Genomic DNA, 17612 nt, shown 5'->3' on the forward strand with positions numbered 1-17612 from the left:
ACGTGGGGCTCAAACTCACAAACCGTGAGATCATGACCGGAGCCAAAGTCAGACACTCAAGCAACTGAGCCACCCGGATGCCCCACCTGTTGCATTCTTGCACATTTATGTTTTCAGCCAGATCTGTAACTGTCCCCCCCCTCTGGTGGGCCTGCAGACCTGGTGCAGAGAAGGGTATCCTCTTCTGACACAGTCACCCAGGATCCTTCAACCTTCAAACCTCTCAGCCACCAAAACCTGCCGGTCCCCAAGGAACGGAGCCTGTGAATCCAACAGTGGCTGGTTGTTCTGGAGACGTTAAGAGCTATAGTCCAGGTGGGGGCAGTGCCGTTCCCAAAGTGCTCCTGGTTGCTCCAACCCGTGCAGGGCGGATCCCAGACACAAGCCGAGGGAGGAGGCTGGTGGCACGGACTGAAACACTGGGAAGGCAGCTGGAACGCAGGCCACGGACCACACCTTTTGGCAAAGACGTGGCCTCCAGGGAGAAAGCCACAAGTGACCTCACCGATGTCAGGAATCCACGTGGAAACACTTAAGAGCAGAACCAACAACTCCCTGTAAAATGTAAGGGGTTTCATTTCTCTTTCACAACAGAACTCTCTCAGGTACAGATGAGAAGAACAGGCTTAATCAGAAAGACCTGGGTTCGAACCCTTGCTGGGTGACCCCGGGTTACTGAATCTCTCTGAGTCTCCTTGATAAACTGGGGGAGAATGTTGCCCACCCACCCTTGGTAAAATGAAATGACACGACACCTAGAAAATACCTAGCACAGTGTGCGGCATTTAATGAACATTCAATAACTTAGTGTCTTAGATATTGTTACTGGGTTGGTAACCCCAGCAGCTGCTGCCAACACCTGTCTTCTCTGCCGCTTCCCGGGCCCAGTGTCGAAGAACCACTCCAGATCAGCACTGACCAACAGAAACATCATGTGAGCCAAATATACACATTGCAATTTTCTAGTAGTCCCGTTAAAAAAGGTAAAAAGAGGGGCACCTGGGTGGCTCATTTGGTTGGGCGTCAGATTTTGGCTCAGGTTGTGATCTCATGGGTCGTGGGTTCGAGTCTCGCGTCGGGCTCTGTGCTGACAGCAGGGAGCCTGGAGCCTGTTTCGGATTCTGTGTCTCCCTCTCTCTCTGCCCCTCCTCCATTCACTTTCTTTCTCAAAAATAAACAAACATTAAAAAAAAGGTAAAAAGAAATGGGAGATTCATTTTGATGTTTTATTTAATCTATCAAAATATTATTTCAACCTGTAATCAGTATAAAAATGATTACAAAATATTTTACATCCTGTGTGTTGTACTAAATCTTTGAAATCACTGTGTACTTACCCTTATATACAGCACATGTGAATCTGGACACACGTCATTTCAGTGATGGCCACACATGGCTATGCTCACCCTCTTGGACAGCAAGGGTCCAGCAGAAGGAGCTGGGTCATCCTCCCTGTGCGGAGCTAAGTGGCCTGGATATTGGAAGAAGTCAGAGTCTGTATTTAAGATGCAAGAACCCTCCCCTGCTCCCTTCCCCCAGGGATAACAACTGTTTTTGCAATCCTCTCCAGCTGAGTTTGAAGAGAAGAGAAAGAAAGGCAAATTATCATGAAAACAAACGGTTTATTTTCCTTTATATCCACAGGAGATTCGTAACAATATACAATCATACAGAATCTGGCCTCCTTTGGCGGAAAGCATACTTTATTTGTACAAATGAAAAAACCAAGCATTTTGGCTTTGACTTGGGGCCAGCAAGGTCGGGATCATCAGACCCAGACAAGACATGGCCAAATGGATCATTTTTGAAAAAAGGGAGTGCTGGGTGAGGGAAGCAGAGAGCCACAGGCAATGAGAGCTAAGGGGACTGCAGTAATCTGGGCCAGCCCCTGGGTCTATAGACCTCTCGCTCACCCTGCATTTAGAGCTGAGCATGTGAACTTGGCATAAAATGTAGAAATTAAGGCTTGGGGGGCGGAGGGAAAGTCCTAGGAGAGATGGAAGCTAAAGGAAACAGGATGGTATATTGAAGAAACATCTCATCCTCTGCCTCCTGCTGGTGTCAAAGTAAGATAATACCTGAGGTTTTAAAAACAATGAAACTGGACCACTTTCTTACACTGTACATAAAAATAAACTCAAAATAGATTAAAGACCTCAATGTGAGACCTGAAACCATAAACATCCTAGGAGAGAGCATAGGCAGTAATCATTCTGACATCAGTGGTAGGAACATTTTTCTAGATGTCTCCTGAGGCAAGGGAATCAAAAACAAAAACAAACTATGGGGATCACATCAAAATAAGAAGCTTTTGCACAACAAAGGAAACAATCAACCAAACAAAAAGACAACCTACCGAATGGGAGAAGATATTTGCAAATGATACATCCAAAAAGGAGTTACTATCCAAAATATGTAAAGAGCTTATACAACTCAACACCAAAAAAACCAAACAACCTGTTTTAAAAATGGGCAGGGGACCTGAACAGACATTTCTCCAAAGAAGATCTAAAGATGGCCAACAGACACATGAAAAGATGCTCAACATCACTCGTCATCAGGGAAATGCAAGTCAAAACCACAATGAGATACCACCTCACACCTGTCAGAATGGCTAAAATCAAGAAGAAACAACAAGTGTGGGTGAAGACGTGGAGAAAAAGGAACGCTTGTGCACTGTTGGTAGAAGCAAACTGGTGCAGCCTCTGTGGAAAACAGTATGGAGGTGCCTCAAAAAATTAAAGATCGAAATACCATATGATCCAGTAATTTCACTATCGGGTATTTACCCAGGGAAAATGAAAACACTAACTTGAAAAGATCTATGTACCCTATGTTTATTGCAGCATTATTTACAATAGCCGAGATATGGAAGCAACCTCAATGTCCACTGATAGACTTATGTGGCATATTATGTGGTATATATACACAGTGGAGTATTACACAGCCATAAAAAAGGACGAGATCAAGCCACATGAAACAACATGGAGGGACCTAGAAGGTATTGTGCTAAGTGGCATAAATCAGACTGAGAAAGACAAATACCATATGACTTCACTTAGAATTTTAAAAAATGAATAAAAAAACAAAAAGGAGAATCAGAACTATAAAAACAGAAGAAACAGATGAGTTGCCAAAGGGATTGGGGGGTCAGAGGGAGCATAACAGTTGAAGGGGAGAGGGAGGTACAGGCTTTGGATTATGGAATGAGTAAGGCATGGGAATAAAAAGCACAGAATAAGGAACATAGTCAATAATATCCTAATAGCGATGTAATAGGACAGATGGTCCACTCGTGGTGAGCATAGCATAATGTGTAAACTTGTCAAATCACTAAGTTGTACACCTAAAACTAATTAACATGTGTATCAATTCTACTCAAATTAAGAAATTAAAAGATAAAAACAATGGGACTCTGGAATGCCATTAAAAAAATTCAAACAAACAAAAATAAAAAAGTCCTTAGTAGAGATTCTTTTAAGAACAGGTCTCCTAGAAATAGGAGATGGGCCGTTACCTGTGCATGGTTCTTTCCTGACTTAGGAACCTCCATTTGCTTGAATGGCACTTGGAAAGACAGGCTTCAGATGACATTTGGACAGATGCCACTTTCCACAAAAGGAGAACTCTCTCAGTTGTACAGAGTTTTGTGGGAGCAAAAGAACAAGGGCAATTCTAAACCTGGTTTTCTATTTGATCCTCAGCCTCTGTAAAATTTATATAGATGAAGGACATACAGCAAACTGAAACTATATGTGTGTAGGGGAACGTGGGTGGCCCAGTTGGTTAAGCTTCCAACTCTTTGATTTCTGCTCATATCATGATCTCATGGTTGTGGGACTGAGCCCCGAGTCAGGCTTTGGGCTGGCAGTGCAGAGCCTGCTTGGGATTCTCTGTCTCGCGCTGTCTCTCTGTCTGTCCCCAGCTGTGCACGCTCTCTCTCACTCTCAAAATAAATAAACATTAAAAAAAAAACAACTGTATCTGTGTAAACATCACTCTGAACATCTTTACCTTAAATGACACACAGAGACCAGGAAAAGACAAGGGAATGAATTTAAGGTACTCAAGTTCCAAATATATGAATCCATTCCTGTTTGTTTCATCTTCTGTGTATTTTTTCAACAAGTTGGAAGAATGGCCCCTGACTAAGCTGACCTTATTCTCCATGGACAGGCTTATTTCCCAGACGACGAAGATGGTTCTCCATGAATGGCGTGCATGACCACCAGTGCCAGCCTGGCTTCCTGCCCGGGGAGGGCTCACTGGGACTTCACTACCTTCTACATCTCAACATGACCAGACCTGACACCTGGCAAAGCAGTCAGGCATTCAAAACCTGTCATGAGCAGAAATATTTGAAGTCAGACATTATTTTCTTAAACCTTCACTGTGAGTTCAGAAGCAAGTTACCATTTCATGCATGTTCATTTCTTTGGACTCCCACAGAGGAAGATTTAGAGCCTTAATCAAATTTTTAATCTGGCCCGAAAAATATACTTCAGTGTTCAATGATATGAATGAAATCTCCTCTGAGCCATCAGGGAATTCAATGGATCAAAAGCTTTAAGGGATGTGAATATAAATGCGTGTGCTTTTGTGTATATGTATGTTCTATGTTTGTGTCACTGGCCAGGGAGCACATCCATCAACAGTTATAAACCCTATTCCCTCTGGTGATCATTTAGGAGCAAGTTAGCCTCACAGTGGACAACAAGAGTGTATAGAATTCAACACAACACACAACCCCAAAAAGGCTTTAGCACTCTCTCTGGAGTAACAGCGTCCTTGCTGATGTCTTACTTGACTCAGAACTCCCATTTGACCCTCATCTCTGCCCCTGCCCCCCGTGAAAGCCCTCCATGAGGAATTCTGTCTGTGCTCCTAAGTGGGTGAGTGGGGGCTCCAGGCAAGCCCATGACAGCAAGGGAAAGGTGTCCCCAGAAAAGTCTCCAAAGATGTAAACACATAAAACAAAGTGCAACGAAATTCCTTGAGCCCGCCTCCATATAGTCATGTTTGGTGAAGGGTGTTTAATAAGGAGGCCTGCACATCAGTCAAGGTGAGCAGACCCATCCCCACATGGGGGGTTCCGGGTCTGGGTCTGCCCCACTGGGCCCAGCACGGTCAGCAAGGCTTGAGTGAGCCTCTCGGAGCAGGAAGACGCAACACAGTCAATTCTCTCCAACAGCCCAGAGACTTCTCCTTGATGCAGTGAGAAGTGGTGGCCTTGTTGTCCCTGTTTTCTTCCTTCTAACACATTTGAGCGGGACCTCTGAGGCCCAGGGGCCGTGCATTCCAGCCAGCAGCCTGTGAGTCTATTTTTCCTGTCCTTACGAGCCCTTCTGCTCCGAGAAAACCAGCAAGGCCTCTCCGAGTCCGCCAAGCAGGAGGCTGCAAAAACAAAACAAAACAAAACAAAACAGCAAGAGGTCAGCTTTCTAGTCCCTCGAGTCTGGAGGCTGTGGACCCACAGACTTCCCGGTGCTCACCTGCATCGGGGCGAGGGATCCCTCATTCCCTAACCCCCACCAGGCCTGCCCTGCTGCCAGGTCAGGCCCAGGAACTGCCTGATCGTCCCAAGTAAACCTCAGCTGTGTGGCAGGAGGGGAGTGGGCTGCAAAGTGGGGTTTGATCTTCCCCTGCCTCCTGTCCCCAGGAAGAAGGTTGTGTGTCCTGTTCATCCTGACCTGGTGAAGTGACATGCTCCACTCCGCAGTGGACACAGAGGGTTGATGACATGAACCCATGCAGGTATCCAGTCTGATCATCACTGGGGTGACGGTCTCTGAAGCCTGTTATTTCACTGAAACTAACAGAACACTCAGAGATGAAAATACTAAAGGCAAATCATGAATCTCCCACCAGAGCAGAAAGAAATGTGGTCAGTGATTTGAAAATGAAAAGGTGGTGAGAAAACTGCAGACCCTGAGAAGGAGGAGTTGAATATTTTAACATGCCTAAAACTGAATACATCCAAAGGTCTCTGTACATTTTCTATTTTAAACTTCTTGGTAGACAATCGACATCTGGTCTGAATCCCAAAATTCTTCCCAAAAAGCACTTCTGAGGACTGGACTGGGCCATCACAAAAGATTATGACAGGAGGTCCCTGGTGATGAAATGCTCTTGGTCAGAGGGGCGAACAGCCCTTCGGTTCTACCTGCCCTTCCAGTCTTCTCCCACGTCCCCCACAAGGCCACCCACGACACACACACATTTACACTATGGCATCTTTATGTTTCTTTCTTTCTTTTTTTTTTTTAAACATTTTTATTTATCTTTGAGAGACAGAAAGTGTGAGCGGGGGAGGGGAAGACAGCGAGGGAGACACAGAATCCAAAGCAGGCTCCAGGTTCTGAGATGTCAGCACAGAGCCTGACGCGGCGCTTGAACCCATGAACCGTGAGATCATGACCTAAGCCAAAGTCAGAGCTTAAGCAACTGAGCCACCCAGGCACCCCGGCATCTTTATGTTTCTAACATTCGCCCGGGGCACCAAACATACGAAACACAGGCAGGCTGTGCACATCACATTCCCAGTGAGAAATGTCACCCATGTGAGGGACTCTGACATAAAGATAATGGTAAATGTACCATTTGCCCCATTTAGCACAGGAATGAGCTGAGCAAGCGTGAGACTATTAAAACAATAAACTGAGTTCCGATTGTGGCTCAGGCATTTATTAGCCACGTGACCCTGTGCGTGCTATTCAGCTCTGGTCTTGTCTGTGCCCCAGGAGATGGTCACATCCAGCAGTGTCCGTGAGGCTGAAAAGGATATACCGGAAGCCATCAACCCCCACATTTGGCCTATAATGCACAAGCGATAAAATATACTGACTAGCTGACTGTCCTCCCAGAGCAGCAATGCCTTCCTCACTGGCCCTCAGAGCTGGTGTCCCGACTCTGCTTGAAGACTTCTCCTGAGGGGCAGGCACGTCCTGCTGCACAAAGCAAGCCTGTTTCCCTGTTGAGCAACTCTGGCCGTGGGGTCCAAGCAAGTGTCGATGGGGATCTTACTTATCAAAGACCCTGGGCACATGGTTCCTCCCTCCTGAGGGAAGCCCTTCCTCAGACTGACCCTTAAAGAATGCACACGTCATCTTCTGAAACACTGGGGCAAGTGCAGAGTCACCGTGACCTGACACAAAGGCTGCACGGGCCTTTGGGCTTGGGCGGGGCTTATTTCTGCAAAGGTAACTAGGGGCTCAGCCATTTCTATGGATTTCCAGGAACCCTGCTTTGTCACCAGGGAGAAGAACAGGGTATGGGCTGGCTCGTTGCCACTCCTCCCCCCATGGCCTTAGAACCATGCTGAAATGTAATAACCTTGCATTTCATCCGTTCAGTTTAGCTATTTCATGAAACACCAAAGCAGCTTAGTGAATGCTCAGAAGGAAACAAACCTTGGTTCAGTTTACTGTTAAGAGAGCCAGGGAGGTGAGCTTTGACGTTGTCTTCTAAACAGCAGGAGAAGCTGACACGGGGTCCAGGAATCTTAATAGCATTACAGCCATTTAAGTCAGAGCTTGACCAAACTGTTTGCAAATCTTGTGATTCCCATCATTCCTGAAGTGAACACACTTCATGCAATGAAGGCTCTGCCATACCAGATGGCAGAGCATACCCGGCCAGAAATACTCATCGCTAGGTCCTCTCCCAGGGCTTTATTTTCGGCGGCCCTCCAGTCTTTCCCTATCTCAATTTTACATTCATTATTGTGCTTCTTCAAGCACCTCCTGATTGCATTTGATAGGGGGCAGGGACTGTACCCTTTTCCATCTGTAGGCCTAGCCCTTCATGCAGCACCTAATAAATATTTTCTCAATGAATGATGATGAATTTCTCACCCTTGCTCCCCTTTCTCCCACCTATAGTCCAAACTATTTTTGTTTTTTCTCTTTTCCTAATGTGCCTAGAGATCTGCCTAATGTACCATTCCCTTGGGGACTTGCTGAATGACAGTTCACAATCTGATAACTTACTCTCTGTTGAGAAGTAATGAGTGATAGTAATTTAGAAGTCCCTTCTTAGCATTTTAGAGAGTTTTCACATTTTTTAAAAGGTTTTTTTTTAAGATTTTTTTCATGTTTATTTATTTTGAGAGACAGAGACAGAGCATGAACAGGGGAGGGGCAGACAGAAAGGGAGAGAGAGAATCCCAAGCAGGCTCCACAGAGTCAGTGCAGAGCACAATGTGGGGCTTGAACCGTGAGATCATGACCTGAGCCGAGATCAAGAGTTGGATGCTCAACCGACTGAGCCTACCAGGCTCCCCTTTAAATTTTTTTTTAACTAGGTTTTATCCCCAGCACAGAGTCCAATGTGGGGCTTGAACTCACCACCCTAAGTTCAACACCTGAGCTGAGATCAAGAGTGGGACACTTAACCGACTGAGCCACCCAGGCACCCTTTTTAACTCAAATGGAAAACTGGTAAATTTCAGTCACTGTGATCCTAGCTATACTATGGGGTGTGTTGGGGGGAGTACTTTCTTCACCCCCTAAATTCACTCTTCCTACAAAGAGGCTTGGGCAGTCTCCGTGCAGTGTCCTAAAATTAAAGGCATAAGACATTGTTACTCAAAGATGATATAAGACCATTTTCTAAAGACTGTTGGTATTAGTGAGGCTTGTGCTGAGATCAAGCATGTTGGTAAGCCATGACCACTGGTGGGCCCCATGAATGACTGCCTAAGGAGAGAAGTGGTCACAGAATCCTCAAAACAAAGAAGTTGTGTTTTGGTCATTTTCTCTCCTTGTACTTTTGCAAAGAGAAACTATTGCAAAGAGAAGAGTGTCTAAAAAGGATACAAAGAGAGGGCACCCACAACTAATTCTACTCAGCAGAGACACTGCTCACAGTTCAGCATTTTTTCTTTTGTGTGTGTTGAATCCTCTTTGCTGAAATTTTGGAATAAAGGGAATTCATATCAATATATACAATAAAACTCTGTTAATTGAAGGTGAATAATTAAATATTAATCTGGACATTTAAATTCTGGGTTTGCAATAGATTGTTTTTATAATAAAAAACAAGATAATTTGCTTGACAAGATCAGTTGCTTTTAAGAAAAGACTTCAGGGGGCTCCTGAGTGGCTCAGTGGCTCAGTGGCTCATCTGACTTCGGCTTAGTTCATGATCTCACAGTCCATGAGTTCGAGCCCTGTGTCGGGCTCTGTGCTGACAGCTCAGAGTCTGGAGCCTGCTTTTGATTCTGTGTCTCCCTCTCTCTCTCTCTGTCCCTCCCCCACTCATGCTCTGTCTCTCTCTCTCTCTCAAAAATAAACATTAAAAAAATAGTTAAAGACTTTAAAATTTGACCAACATTGGTACTTAGGTTTATAATTTTCCTCCATATACACACACACACACACACACACACACACACACACACACACACATTTTTTAAGTTTATTTATTTATTTTGAGAGAGAGAGAGAGCAAGCAAGGAAAGAGCAGAGAGGGCCAGGGGGAGAGAGAGAGAATCCCAAGCATTCTCTGCACTGCATGAAGCATGAAGCCCAATGCAGGACTGGAACTCACAAACCATGAGATTATGACCTGAGCCGACACTTAACCAACTAAGGCACTAAGTCAGACACTTAACCAACTGAGGCACTCAGGTGCCCCAAGGGTTATAATTTTGGGGGTACAGTATTTAGAAGGCTGGCCACTCATTTATTCGGCAAGCCCTTAGGGCTAGGCAGGGAGACACAAAGGTGCGTGAAATGTGGTTTCCCTTCCGCAGGAGCTCACGATTGCAGGTAGATGGGGTGTGAACCCTCACCCGGCACTTAGTGTGGTACGTGCTGACGGGGCTGTGCACAGAGAGGGTGGGAGAGGCTGCCCAGGCCTTGACACACGAGCTGACCAAATCTCTAATTAGAGGGTAAGCAAGGTTCTTAAGATCTTGCTGAAATTTGGAATGGCGTTTTCTCCACTAACCACCACAAACATTTAGATCTGTGATTCCCAACTGGGGTCATTTTGCTGCCAAAGGGACATGTGGCAGTATCTGGAGACATCTGAGGAGGTGCCGTTGGCATCGGTGGGGTGGGGCTCAGTTTGTAGCTAAAAACCCTACAAAGCACAGCACAGCTCCCTACAGCAAAGAATTATTCACTGTAGCCCAAAACGTCAACAGTGCTGAGGTGAAGGAAAACCCTACTTTAGATGATGACCTGTTTTGTACAGCTAAGCTGCTCCCCGTCCAAGAAGGCGGCTAATGACATCTGAACTCATTTCCCGGACGGTGACCTTGCTGGGGTCATGCACTGTCTGTAGCCTCGGAGCCCACCACACGCTTTTTGTGACATGAATGAGTATAAAGCAAATGGGTGTTCGGATGTAGGTGAGACAGAACCCCCCGGCCTCAGCCAGCCTGGAGCCGTGGAGGCCGCGCTGACTTCGCCCACGTCCACGTGACAGGCAGCCTGTACCTGGTCCGGCAACCGCCGCCGTGGGGACGTACAGGCTCAACGTAGCACTTGTTCCACATTTTCAAAAGAATCAGGAAATTTGGACTTTTATGGGGAAATCACCTGATGTCTAAACGTGATCGAATTTAAACTCCGAAAGCCAAAAAACAAGCAATAGTGACCCTACGGGCAAACACGGGAGGTCTAAACAAAACAGTTCTGCAGTCCCTGCCTTCTGTGACTTCTGATCAGTCTAAGCTCCCACACGTCAGAGAGCAGGCCTGCCCGTGCCCGGGGTCTGAGAGCTGGTCACCCAGGCTCCGCTGGGGACAGCGCGGACCGGCTCTGTGCAAAAGACAGGAAATCTGAACTAGAGTCTGACACTCCTCTTCTGGTGGTTCACTTTGTGGTTGGAAAATTCTTTGAGGCTGAAAACACACCATCCTTAAACTCAAGTTCTGAAAAATCAGGAAATTCCAAAGTCAAGGTTCCTTTTGCAATAATCACACACGCTGTTTCCTTGATTTGGGAACACGCAGCCTTTCTTTCCATTTTGCTCAGGGCATACCATAAAGTTCACAGGATGTGAAACAGCCTGCAGACCTGGCCTCTTCCAGACTGCTGCTGTAATATCTAGGCTCGGCCTTTCCTCCCCACTGGAGAGCCACCTCTCTCCTATTTCTCACACTCCGGTCAATGCCTGGGTTTTTTAAATCCGTTCTGAAATTCTGTACAGATTATCGTTGTCCAAGGCTTATTCGTGAGAAAGAAAAATACGCCAAGAATTTAGACTATCACTACGAAGGTTAAGATACAGACATTGGGGGAAGAGTGTCAGGAGACACTGGGAATGTACCAGGAGATCTTGGCAGTTGGGTTTTTGGATGTCACTGGCCCACTGTGGGCGTCATGCCTTCCTGGAAGGACAGGTGCAGAGGAAGGAGGAAGGCGCGAAGGATTAGCTCTGTGCCCCACAGCCCCGGCTCTGGTTCCAAATCACTAACTCTCACCGTTGGCACCCCATGCCTCTCCACCCTTCCTTGTCTTTCCTGGGGCCAGAGGGCCCAAATCCTCTTCCACCCACCGCCTTGCTCGGCCTCTGTGTTCTGCCTAAGGTCCAGTTCAAACCAGTTGCATAGCCCGCCTGCTGGCCCCTCCTCTCTCCTTCCTTCCGCCCTCACATTCACCGTGCATTCAGACTATGACTATCTTATCCCACCAACTGTCTTCATGATTTCCATTCCCCCGTGCTCCTTGAAGGCTGAAGGATGTCTTACTTCACATGTGGCAGTCACTCAAAAGATATTTTTAGCTAATTGATAGGATTATTGCTAACAGCATTAAAAAACCCAAGACATGGGGCGCCTGGGTGGCGCAGTCGGTTGAGCGTCCGACTTCAGCCAGGTCACGATCTCGCGGTCCGGGAGTTCGAGCCCCGCATCAGGCTCTGGGCTGATGGCTCAGAGCCTGGAGCCTGTTTCCAATTCTGTGTCTCCCTCTCTCTCTGCCCCTCCCCTGTTCATGCTCTGTCTCTCTCTGTCCCAAAAATAAATAAAAACGTTGGAAAAAAAAATTTAAAAAAAAAAAAAAAAAAAAAAAAAAAAAAAAAAAAAAAAACCCAAGACAATGAGATCTTTTTCCTATGATCATTCCACTGGACAATCTTAGTTCATCATGTCAGCCCTTGAACAAGAAATAGAGCTGTCTTATCCTGGATAACACTCCTTTCGTATTGCTGTCGAATTATCTAGAAGCTCTTTATAGATGATCATATTGGTGGGAAGAGGAACGTACAGGCCAATTTCTCTTATACCTCCCTTACGGCCCACTGTTACCTAGACACTGTCTACACTGCTGGTAAATCCCTGGTGTTTGCCAAATCAGTCGTGCAGAAGTACATGAAGGCTACGGGGCCTTGGATACACACAGATCTGGTTTTGAATCCTCACCCAATCATAGTAGTTATAAAATCTTGGTAAAATCACATAATACATATAAAACTAGTAGTTCACCAGTAGTGCTTACGCTGGTGTGGATGAGTGGCTGAAAGATGCATAGTGGTGTTCTGTTTCTTGATCTGGATGCTGACTGCAACGGGTTTGGTATATTCAGTTGTGAAAATTCATCACGTTGCACATTCATGATATATGTACTCCTCTGGATGTATATTTGTGTGTCAATAAAATACATACCCCAGGGTGGCCTGGCTGGGGTGGCTCAGTCAGTTTGAGCATCTGACTCTTGATTTCAGCTCGGATCATGATCTCGTGGTTCGTGGGTTCTAGCCCCGTGTCGGGATCTGTGCTGATAGTGCGGAGCCTGCTTGGGATTCTCTCTCTCTCTCTCTCTCTCTCTCTCTCTCTCTCTCTGTCCCTCCCCTGCTCTATCTCTCAAAATAAATAAATACAAACTTAAAAAATACACACACACACACACACACACACACACACACACACACTCCAAACACCCTTTTGCCAACATTTGAGGAAAAAAATTAGTATCCTGGTGAAACCCAAACAATAAATTTGCTCTTCCTCTCTCCAGGCAAAAGACTTACCATCCCACTGTTGCACTCGTCAGGATCATATCAAACAGCAATATGGACAAGCCAGCTGTGAGGACCTGCGGAAATAATTTCAACAAAAGGCCATCAGAGCAGCAGGACTTTGGTAACCTTCTCCAAAGTCATCGTTCACAATGACTTGTGAGGCCCCTGTATTTAGTGCTCCCTCTGAGCTAAGCATTTGGTGTGGAAAATGCCAAGTCCTAGTCTATTCGGGAGGTGAGAATCTTCAAAGAGACATTTAACTTCCGAACTCTTCAAAAGAGGAGGCACGCAGCCAACGTCTCACCCATCTCTCTCCAGGGCAGGGGCATGGTGAGAATATTCATTTCCATCCTGTCTCAAGGTGAAGAAATAATCCCCAAAGCCAGTTGTGCTCATTCATCTGTCCCCAGATCCTCCAGATAAAAACTTGGCTGTCACCCTGCCTTTGCCCACAGCACCGTCTCTCCCCTGTCCTAATGGCCATGTCTTGCTGGCCCGTGATACACATTCTACAAAACCAGATACTTCTTGGGGGAGGGAACAATTAAATCATTAACTAACTCTTTGCAGGGGCACCTGGCTGACTCGGTCAGAGGACCATGCAATGCTTGATCTCGGGGTCGTGAGTTCGAGCCCCCGTAGGCTGTAGAAATTTCTAAAAAAAAGATGAATAAACTTAAAACAAGTATTTGCAAGTGTCTAGAAGCCGAAAGAGAGGGAAGAGGCTACCCCCACATCTTTCAGAGCTAGAAATTATGGAAGAGTGTCTTGGAATGGCAGTAAAAGAACTCACACCCCCACGGTATCACCAAACAGCACACAGAGTGTACGTGAACCAAAGACCCAAGTTCGTCACCGTTTGGAATGCCTGCTCAGGAAAAGATGGTTATTTTCCTAGAATTCTGTATTCTCAGATGCAAGACAGCTTCTGTTAGGAAGGTCAGCCTGAGGACTTACTTTCTTGCAATGAGAAGTAAGAAGCAGGTCATTGTGGGATGGGTCACTCAGGCTGGACACCCTGGGACATGGGCAATACCATCTCACTCAAGGGGACCCATCCACTGTCCTGGAGCCCTCTTTGGGTGTCCAAGCTGGGAACAAGGCAGCAAGCAGGTGGTTCAAAGGAAGGAGGAGTATGTTGAAGGAGCCTTATCCTCATTCATTTACCATCTTAAAAAGAAGTCTGGGAACATAAACCAGGGACCTTCAGTATAGAAACTCTGTGAAGTTTTAGAACCTTTGTTATTTACCCATTTGAGTCCCTTTCTGTTTGCTTCTTTTATTGACTTGCAGCAAAAACCCTGATAACAAAACAGACCTGGGTTGTCTTTGGGAACAAAAATGAAGCGGTGACCAGGTCAGCCAGACAGCTTGCAAAGCTGAACCCAAAGAACAGAGGAAAGAGGATTGTCAGAGTGCTGGGGGTGGCGGTGGGAGCATGTATTTTTCTTTTCTTTTTAAAAATTTTTTTACAAGTTTATTTATTTTTGAGAGAGAGAGAGAGAGAGAGAGAGAGAGAGAATGCGAGACAGAGAGCACAGGAGAGGCAGAGAGAGAGAATCCCAAGCAGGCTGTGCCGTCAGCAGGGCTAGATGACAGTGAGATTCTCTCTCTCTCTCTCTCTCTCTCTCTCCCTCTGCCCCTCTCCCCCACTCGCGATTGACACGGGGCTCAATCCCACGAACCATAAGATCATGAGCTGAGCTGAAGTCAGATGCTTAACCGACTGAGCCACCCCGGGGGGGGGGGGGCGGTACCTCACAGAGCATGATGAATGGCACTTGTTCTCCTCCTACCCTCCTCTCGTTTTATTTAACATTATAGTTAGGACCTTTGCATCAATGGTCATACCTGAAGTGGACCTAATATTTTATTAGCTCACAGTGTAGCCATCTGGTTTTGGAAACAAGGTTATACCAACCACATAAGTTAGTTCATCAACCTCCCTGCTTATTTTCCTATAAAGAATAAAGACGACCTTTACTGTGGATGTTAACTCTGACTTGAACACCTTTGGACCTGCACCTTCTAGTTGGGGTGGTCTTTAATGGCCAACGTCCTAATCAAATTTTCTCCTTCTCCTTGATTCAAGTTTGTCATTTTCACTTTTTCCAAAAATGTGTTTCATCTAGGTTTTCCAACTCATTAGCATTTTGCTATTTGGAAAAAATATTATTTTTTCTCATTGGTGCCCATTTTAATTACCTTCCCTTTCATTCTTAATTTTATTGTCATTTTCTCTTCCTTTTTTTCCTCCCTTAGTTTTTTAAAATTTAAATTTTTTTTTAATTTTTTTTTTCAACATTTATTTATTTTTGGGACAGAGAGAGACAGAACATGGACAGGGGAGGGGCAGAGAGAGAGGGAGACACAGAATCGGAAACAGGCTCCAGGCTCTGAGCCATCAGCCCAGAGCCTGACGCGGGGCTCGAACTCACGGACCGCGAGATCGTGACCTGGCTGAAGTCGGACGCTTAACCGACTGCGCCACCCAGGCGCCCCTAAAATTAAAATTTTTAATTTAATTATTTTTTTAATTTTTTAATGTTTTTTTTTTTTACATTTATTTATTTTTGATAGAGAGAGACAGAGCACAAGTTGGGGAGGGGCAGAGAGAGAAGGAGACACAGAATCCAAAGCAGGCTCCAGGCTCCGAACTGTCAGCACAGAGCCCGATGCGGGGCTCGAACTCACAAACCGCAAGATCATGACCTGAGCTGAAGTTAGACGCCCAACCGAGTGAGCCACCCAGGGGTCCCTAATGTTTATTTATTTTAGAGAGAGACAGAGTGCGAGCAGGGGAGGGGCAGAGAGAGAGGGAGACACAGAATGGAAACAGGCTCCAGGCTCTGAGCTGTCAGCACAGAGCCCGACGTGGGGCTGGAACCCATAAACGACAAGATCATGACCTGAGCCGAAGCCGGCTGCTCAACCGACTGAGCCACCCAGGTGCCCCACCCCCAATTTTTTTTTTATTTTAGAGAGAGAGAGTGTGAGTGGGGGAGAGGGGCAGACGGAGGTGGAGAGAGAGACAGAGACAGAGAGACAGAGAGAGACAGAGAAACTCTTAAGCAGGCTCCACGATCAGTGCAGAGCCTGACATGGGGCTTAATCCCACAACCCTGGGATCATGACCTGAGTTGAAATCAAGAGTCAGATGCTCAACTGACTGAGCCACCCAAGTGTCCCTCCTTCCTTCTTCTTAATCAAAGTTAAGTTTGTTCATTTGTCTTTACTTTTGCAACTTCTTGGGATGTCCTGACATGGTGCCAATGGTGATACGTTTCTTAGGACTGATGAAACAGGCCCCGTTCTACTGACGGATGGCCACGATGTTGGCAGCTTGGTGTAATGGAACACCTCACAAAATTTATGAAGGGCCCAACTAGCCTTTCCTAATTCTTCACCATGTCTTCATGCCCTTCACCCCTTATCACCTCTTTACAGCCTTCTCTGACGGGCTTCAGCCCTCATTCTCTGGTTGCGTCTCTCATGTGGCTTTCCATCTAGCGTGTGAGGCTGCCACCTCCCACCTGCCCTGAAGTACCCCAGCCTGGGACTTGGGACTCTGTTTCTCTACATGCCTCTTAGCCCAGGAGGAATCCCGTCTGCCATGAGATAGACAACGGGCCTGCTTATTCCTCTTAACTGCACCTTTTGCCAAGAAAAACACATCTTAAAATTTCCAAACCAGCCCTTACTTGAAAATAAGACTGGTTTAGTAGCCACACTGGTGCCTTTGACATGTGCCGCTTCCTGGAGATGTTTGTACAGTCTCCTGCCTTTCTCCCGAGGCCCTTTTTCAAACTTTTCTAAAGTTTTATCTCTCGATGAGCACATTTTCTGCTGGCTGAGACACTCACTAAAATTTCACAGAGAGACGTGTCTTATTTCTGTAGTGAATGTATGGTGAAGCTGTCTGCACTACGGAGCTACTGTGAAGTTCAACAGACCACTCTGTAGTCTATTCAGTAAGAAACACTGGTTTCTTGGGCTTCCTTTTGCTTCCATTGCCAGCCCTCGCAGTCAGCATCAGAGGCATTTTCTCACACACACATACACACAGTCACCAAAGTTCTACCAGTTCACAGAAGTCACTGCTGAAGATGGGTTGAGCAGGAGCTGACAGCGCCTCGCTGAGAGGCAGACAATGGGCACTCGGCCAGCCTGACTTGCCCACTAAGTGACTTGCACCCACACATCAACCTCAACGTGCGATGTGAGCGTCAAATTCATGCCTCAGCCAAGTGGAAGATTTCTGTATGCCATGGGCCGTCAGGACTGCTCAAGACCCCTCAAAAGTGTGAATGATAAACCTGTTCATGCCAAGGGCCCACTCTGCTTCCGGTTCTACTGCGGAATAAACAGAAGCCAGGAATAGCTGAAGGCACACGTCTGGGTACAGAGTGCCCTACACACGGTCACCTAGGTGCAGGACCTGAGAGATGGAAGGGACTCCCTGCGATCACAGATGGGGGAACTGTGACCGAGAGACAGTGAGTGATTTGCTCCAGGGGCCTGGGACCCCAAGCAGTGAGGGATGGAAAAGACCTCGACTCCCAGATCAAACTTCTCACACAGCCAGAAACTCAAGAAAGGGCCCACGTGAGCTCCATATGTTTTTTTTTTTTTTTAAGATT

At 46.3% G+C, this 17612-nt stretch overlaps 1 protein-coding gene across 1 annotated transcript in view; it reads right to left on the reverse strand.

Moving 5' to 3' along the window:
• Positions 1-1602: 1602 nt before the first annotated feature.
• The window catches only part of TMEM241 (transmembrane protein 241), a 118383-nt gene continuing 102373 nt past the window's right edge, over positions 1603-17612 (reverse strand). Inside the window, exons 14-15 of the mRNA XM_043558452.1 lie at positions 12982-13046; positions 1603-5394 (exon numbers count right to left, since the gene is read on the reverse strand). Of these exons, the coding sequence (XP_043414387.1) occupies positions 5334-5394; positions 12982-13046 (126 nt within the window). The 3' untranslated portion in view covers positions 1603-5333. The remainder of the gene's footprint in view (positions 5395-12981; positions 13047-17612) is intronic.

The sequence above is a fragment of the Prionailurus bengalensis genome, chromosome D3 (genome assembly GCF_016509475.1).
Source record: "Prionailurus bengalensis isolate Pbe53 chromosome D3, Fcat_Pben_1.1_paternal_pri, whole genome shotgun sequence".
Classification (NCBI taxonomy): domain Eukaryota; kingdom Metazoa; phylum Chordata; class Mammalia; order Carnivora; family Felidae; genus Prionailurus; species Prionailurus bengalensis.